The sequence below is a fragment of the Bos indicus x Bos taurus genome, unplaced genomic scaffold (genome assembly GCF_003369695.1).
Source record: "Bos indicus x Bos taurus breed Angus x Brahman F1 hybrid unplaced genomic scaffold, Bos_hybrid_MaternalHap_v2.0 tig00001691_arrow_arrow_obj, whole genome shotgun sequence".
In the NCBI taxonomy this organism is placed as follows: domain Eukaryota; kingdom Metazoa; phylum Chordata; class Mammalia; order Artiodactyla; family Bovidae; genus Bos; species Bos indicus x Bos taurus.
Genome location: NW_020867448.1, coordinates 2,363 through 9,527, shown reverse-complemented (window position 1 = coordinate 9,527; position 7,165 = coordinate 2,363). Strand labels below are relative to the sequence as shown.

Genomic DNA, 7,165 nt, shown 5'->3' with positions numbered 1-7,165 from the left:
CTCAGAAGGACTCCCTGGAGAGCCCCTCTTCCCTCTCATCCACACACACACCAGAGGGCCCTCCGCCTGCCCTGCCCCCGCCATGAGCCTTGGCCTCCTGGGCTGTGTGGTCTTTTGTTTCCTGCAGGCAGGTGAGTCCTGGGGGGCAGATTCCCTTCGGGGGTGCCAGCACTGAGCCTATCTGCTATGACTGCAGTATCAGTCCTCCTTCTCCACAAGGGCGGTCCATGCTGGTGTCTCTCAGACCCCAGATTCCAGGTCGTGAGGAGAGGACAGAGCGTGACCCTGAAATGTACTCAGGATCTGGGTCATGACCGCATGTACTGGTACCGACAAGACCTGGGGCACGGGCTGAGGCCGATCCATTACTCAGCTGGTGTGTCCACTAGCGAGCCAAGAGATGTGCCCGATGGCTACAGCGTCTCCAGATCAAGCACAGAGAACTTCCCTCTAATGCTGGAGTCTGCCAACCGCTCCCAGACATCTGTGTACTTCTGCGCTAGCAGTTACTCCACGGCACTGCAGGGTCACCTGCTCTCTGTGCAAAAGACAGGGGTCCATGTGCAGGCTCCTAGCACTGGGAGCCTCAGGGCTTTGTTAGCCAGGTGCCTGCAGTGTGACCCTGGGTATGCGGGGGAGACTGGCTCGAACCTCACTGCCCGGCCTTGGGGACCTTGTGGGACCATCCATCTCTGTCTTTCCTCTGCAGCCTCCATGTGAACCAGGAAGATGCTTCCCCAGCTGTGACTCCTAGTCATCACATGAGCCTGAGACCTAGGAGGGAAGGTTGTTGGATAAATTAGATACGTCTAGACACTTGTCTCACCTCAGGCAGCTCATTTCTGGCTTTCTGGAGGTTCTCCCACAGTCTGGTTCTCACCTGGTCTAGGCTGGCTCTTGTCCACCTTTCCCAGGCGGGCAGGACATTCCTCTCCACACCTCCCTGCATCAGCTCCCTGGCCCTCTCCACCACAGCTACACTGCACCTCCTTCGTCTGGGTCAGGTCCCTTCCCAAGTCACAGGGAGGCTTTTAAAGTGGCCACTCCATGTGGTCTGTTTTCAGCAAGATGTATGGAGTCATCAAAGAGAAACATCACCTATCATCCCAAAACTCACGTGAGCCCATCTGAAGGAGGACAGATTGCCTTTGTGTGTTCTCGACATGCACCCCCACCTCCCGACATCCTTAGCAGCTCACCTAATCTAGGCCAGGTTGGGACTACCTGGAACGCTCATCAAAAACTTCTCAAAGTCAAAAAATATCCTGCATCACCCCCATTATATCATGATTTTATAAGTGCAGAAATAATTGAGTTCATATTTCTAAAACTTCTTTATGAAAAGTATTATCTAGAATTTGATCATTCTTAATTTAAATACAAAATCTGGAAATATATGCATCTGATTAATCAGAAGTAGTTATGGAATACATGCTTGTAGGCAGATTCACTTGAGATCCTCAGAGTATTTATTTTATGATCATATATTTCCATCTTAGCTAACGACCGTCATTGTCGTGGTGCCGCACTTATATCTTTCTTAGTAAAAAGTTCGGATCATACAGTCTTCTGCCTCCAGAGGCTGAGTGGATTTGAAGATCAACCCGTCAGCCAGGCGAGGAAGGCAGTAGAACAGGCGTGTGTGTATGTGTGTGTGTGTGTGTTCGGGGTGCCGGAATTCTTGTCCCCTTGCTTTAACAGATAGGACTTCCCTCGTGGCTCAGGTGGTGAAGCATCTGCCTCCAATGAGGGAGACCTGGGTTCGATCCCTGGGTCGGGAAGATCCTCTGGTGAAGGAAATGGCAACTCACTCCAGTACACTTGCCTGGAGAATCCCATGGACAGCGGAGCCAGGGAGGTTACAGTCCATGCGGTTGCAAAGAGTAGGACAAGACTGAGTGACTAAACTTTCTTTCTTTCTTTTAAACAAACGCTGCAAATCCATGAGACCCTTGACTTTGGCCACTTGGAGGCACTGTTCCATGATAAGCAGTGTGTGCTGGGAGGGTGTGAGTCACCCTGGGGAGGGCAGCTTAAGAGACCCTTGTCTATATCATGCCTGCATCTGGGAGCAGGTCTGAGTTCCCTGAGTGGTCTGGGGACACATGGAGCCAGCACAGACTCCTCACTGCCCAGGGAACTGGGAACATTCTTGAAACCTCAAGATGAACATAGGGGGTTGTATCCTGCCTCAGCATGGGAGTAGAGGTGAAGGCGTTGGGGTGGCTGGTGAGGGCCTGGTGGCTGGTGATGAGATTCAGGCAGGGTCAGGCAGAAGAGAACAAGGCATGTTGTGTGCGTATGGGACCAGGAGACGAGTCACCTCACACCCAGGCTTGCTGAGGGGCTGTCAGGGCAGGGAAGGGCACAGAGGAGCCAGCCCTGCGTATTGGTAAGGGGTCCAGTGGACAAGGGCAGCCTGATAGACACAGCAGTGACATCATAGGCAAATGCTCCAATCAGGGAAGCAGGAGGGTCAGCACTTTACACCACTCACCCCAGGAGCCCCGCCCCCAGCCAGCAGCACTGCCAATCCGTCATCCTGTGCTGGGCAACCAGCTTCTCTCCACCCAGAAAGGAGGGTCACAGGCCTGAGGCCTCTCCCGACATGGGAAGCGGGGGCTCCTGTGAACGTGAAGGAGCTGTACCTGCCTTTGGCAGGTGGACTGTCTGTCAGTGAGTTGATAAGAACAGATCCAAACAATTCCTCAAATGTTGATGAGCCTTCAATGGGGTTGGGAGCAGAAACTTAGAGAAACATGGTAGGTGGAGGACAGTCTCAGGGCTGTGATCAATTAAAGCAGAAATGGGCCTTGAAGTCCTATTGGGACACATATCATAAAGGAGAGCAGGAAGCTAGAGGGAATTTCCAAAGATGCAGAGCTATAGAAATATGTAGATAAATTAAAGTAATATACACATTTATGAAGATTAACTTCGGAATAAAGTATAGATAAAATTGCACACTGTTTATAGAAAGGTTACAACAACTTGTGAGGCTGATGCCCATTAAGCCGGATGGGTCTCCATGTTGTGAACTCTTCACTCAGGTTCATTTCTGATTTGAGCCTCTGGTGGAAGGGGCATGGCCCCTGAGTGACAGATGGCTCTGGGGTCTGACAGGACAGTGACATCTCAGAAGGACTCCATGGAAAGCCCCTCTCCCCTCTCTTCCACATACTCAGACCAGAGGGCCCTCCGCCTGCCCCTCCCTGCCATAAGCCCCTGCCTCCTGTGCTGTGTGGTCTTCTGTCTCCTGCAGGCAGGTGAGTCCTGGGGGGCAGGGTCCCCTTCGGGGTGCCAGCACTAAGCCTGTCCACTGTGACTGCAACATCGATCTTCCTTCTCCACAGGGGCAGTCCATCTGGTGTCACTCAGGACCCCAGATTCCAGGTCGTGAGGAGAGGACAGAGCGGGACACTGAAATGTACTCAGGATCTGGGTCATGACCGCATGTACTGGTACCGACAAGACCTGGGACACGGGCTGAGGCTGATCCATTACTCAGCTGGTGTGCACACTAGCGAGCCAGGAGACATGCCGGACGGGTACAACGTCTCTAGATCAAACACAGAGAACTTTCCTCTCACGCTGGTGTGTGCCAACCGCTCCCAGACAATCTGTGTACTTCTGTGCCAGCAGTTACTCCACAGCGCTGCAGGGTCACCTGCTCTCTGTTGAAAAAGACAAGGGGCCCCCATGCAGGGATCCTAGCAACTGGTACCTAATGCTCTGGGGACCACGTGCCAGCACTGTGACCCTGGATGTGTGACCTGGACAGGCCTGGATCTGACCCCAGGGACTCAGAGACTCATGTCCACCATCAGTCTCTGTCTTCCTTTGCACCTCCCTGGATGCAGTTCGGACTGCATCCAGTTCTGACTAGTTCTGACTCTTCCTCATCAGCTTAACACCTCCCGAAGGGAAGAATATTAGTAAATCAGTTATATCTAGACCCTCTTGTCTCTCCCAGCACCTGATGTGCTGTCTCTCTGAAAGTTTCTCCTGCAGCCTAGCTCTCAAGTGCTCCCTGCTCTTGCCCACCAGAGGGGCGGGTCGTTCCTCCTTTACTGCCTGGGCTCAGCTCCCCTGCCCTCTCTGTCCAGACACACTTCTCTGCCCTCCTCTGGGTCAGTCCCTTCCCATGACACAGGGAACTTGTAACCAAACGTAAGCGGTCTTGTTTCAGCAAGTTCTTGGGGTCATCAAAGACAAAACAACCTCAGTTAATTGGAAACCAGCCGAAGTCCCTTGGGAAGTCATTCCCAGAGGAGAGATAGGCGGGGCTGTGTGTGTTCTCCTTCCTGCCCCTCTTTCTTAGCATCTCAATTAACTGGAACCAGGTTCCACCATTTACTTCAGAGAAAATTCTCAAAGTCAAAATATTTCCTCCACGTATCTTATTTTATCAAGATTTTACAAGTTCATAGGAAATAAATAGGTTAATACACATTTTAAATAGAAATCTGAAAATATATGCCTCTGATTAATCAGAAGTAGTTATGAAGACATGTTTGCAGGCAGATTCACTTGAGATCCTCTGAGCGTTTATTTTATGACATATATTTCCATTTTAGCTAACTACCATCATTGTAGTGGTGAAGCAATGATTTCCTTGTTAGGAAAACGGTCAGATCATACAGTCTTCTACCTCCAGAGGCTAAGAGTGGATTTGAAGATCAACCCTAATCAGCCAGGCTAGGAAGGCAGTAGAACAGATATGTGTGTGTGTATTCAGGGTGTGGGACATTTGAAACCTTGCTTCAAACAGAGGCTGCAAATCCATGAGACCATGGACCTTCGGCCACTAGGAGGCACTGTGTTTCCATGGTAAGCAGGGTGCCCTGGGAGGGGTTGAGAGTCACCTGGAGAAGGAAGCTTAAGGGAACCTTGGCTACATGCCTGCACCTGGGAGCAGATTTGGTTCCCTGAGTGGTCCTGGGACACATGGAGTCAGCACAGACTCCTCTCTGCTCAGGGAAGAGGGGTCGTCCCTGGAGCCTCAGGATGTGCCCAGGGGCCCATCTGTGGAGCAGCATGGGAAGGGGAGGGGAGAAGTTGGGGTATCTGGTGATCTGAGGGCTGGGTGTCAGGCAGGGTCAGAAAAGAGCAGAACAAGAGTGTGTGGCACATGGGACCAGGGGACGAAGCTCCCCTCACACCTATCCTTCCTGGCGGCTGTCAGGACAGGGAAGGCCAGAGGAGCCAGCCCTGGGTCCTGCCAAGGGGTCCTGGGGATAAGGGCAGCCTGCAGAGACACAGAGCAGTGACGTCATAGGCAAATGCTCCAATCAGGGAACAGGAGGGTCAGCACTTTACACCACTCACCCCAGGAGCCCTGCCTCCAGCCAGCAGCAGTCCTGGGTCCTGATGCTGCCATGGGCTCCAGGCTCCTCTGCTGTGTGACTCTCTGCCTCCTGGGAGCAGGTGAGTCCTGGACACAGTGTGGGAGCTTCTGAGATGTCTTTGCCTCCCTGAGATAGAAGCCTGGTGATGAGGGCTGCAGCAGGAGTCTCCCCTGTGCTCTGCCCTCAGCTTCCTTCTGTCTCCTTCCCAACAGGTCTGGTGGATTCTGGGGTCACCCAGACCCCCAAATATCTGATCAAATCAAGAAAGCAGCAAGTGATACTGAGATGTTCCCCTGAGTCTGGACACCTTCTGTATACTGGTACCAACAGGCCCTGGGCCAGGGCCCCCAGTTCCTTATTCAGTATTATAATGGGAAAGAGAATGAGAAAGGAAACATGCCAGATCGATTCTCAGGTGAACAGTTCAGTGACTCTTCACTCTGAGCTGAACTTGAGCTCCTTGGAGCTGACGGACTCAGCCGTGTATCTCTGTGCCAGCAGCCAAGACACAGCCCTGCATGATCAGGTGCCTCTGGGACAAAAACACTTCTGCCCTAGCTCAGGAAGTGGTTGTGAGGGTGACTGCCTCCCTTCCAGGCTTAGATAGATCTGATAGACTCTCCCAGAAATTCTTCCTCTGCTGTGTTTTAATGCTCCCAAAGATCATGCTAGGTAAGTATTATTTTACCTGTTTATACATCTGAGGGGAACTGACTTGTCCACATCTTATATGTCATTGCTTTCAGAGCAAGGAATTTGATTCAAGCCTGTCCTCATCACTTTTGGTCTTCGCCCCCATAAAACTGTCCCCCACATAGAATAAATAATACACAGAACACACACACACACACACACATACTCACATACAATGTTTTAAAGCAATCGGCTCACATAGTTGTGAAGGCTGGTAAGTCCAAAAGCTGCAAGCGGGTCTGGTGCTACTGGAGACTGAGGGGAGCTGATGTTTAAGTTCAAAAGCAGAAGGACTAACGGTCCAGTGTGAAGGCCATCGGCTGACAATTATCTCTTACTTGGGGGAGGATCAGTGTTTTCGTCTATTCATCTCTTCACCTGGTTCCATGAAGGCCACTGACATTATGGAGGGTCATCTGCTTTATGAATTAAAATGTTAATCTAATCTATTATTAAAACATACATATTCACATGTTGAAAGTGAAGTCGCTCAGTCGTGTCCGACTCTTTGCGACTCCATGGACTGTAGCCCACGAGGCTCCTCCATCCATGGAATTTTCTAGGTAAGAATATTGGAGTGGGTTGCCATTTCCTTCTCCAGGGCATCTTCCCGACCCAGGGATTGAACCCTGGTCTCCCACATGTGGGCAGACGCTTTATCGTTTGAGCCAAAAAATATCCCTCTTTGGAGCACCCAAAAAAATAAAGCTAAATATCCAAGACAGAGTCAAGTTGACATGTTATATTAGTCAGGACACCACCTTCCAGGGCTGCACAAGAATTTAATAAGCATGATCTCCCTGGCAGGTAACAGGAGTTTGGATTTCTTGACTCCCTTTGCTAATCTCTGACAGCCTCCTCTAGTGCTTCCTAGGTGCAAAAGTAGATATGGACACATTTTGACTTCAAACCCTATACTTGAGGACTTCAGATGTCATAGGAAAGAAAGTAATTATGCTTGCCGGTTCCATACATGAGATATACAGAGCATGTAACTTACCCTCAGGCGTTTTTACATTAACTTTATTTCCATATGAATTATAGTTAACACATTGATAATGTGCAGTTTGGGGGCCCTGAACCAGCCTTAACCCTGCTGTAAAATTTGTTTAAAATTCAGTCAA

General features: G+C 50.6%; 1 pseudogene and 1 gene segment (V, D, J or C); both read left to right on the top strand.

Annotated features, from left to right (window-relative positions):
- On the top strand, window positions 1-768 carry LOC113888764. The segment is given in 1 exon segment: window positions 1-768. A coding segment is annotated over 1 exon segment (534 nt).
- Window positions 769-5,356: 4,588 nt separating this feature from the next.
- Window positions 5,357-5,920, top strand: LOC113888772 (annotated as a pseudogene).
- Window positions 5,921-7,165: the final 1,245 nt, after the last annotated feature.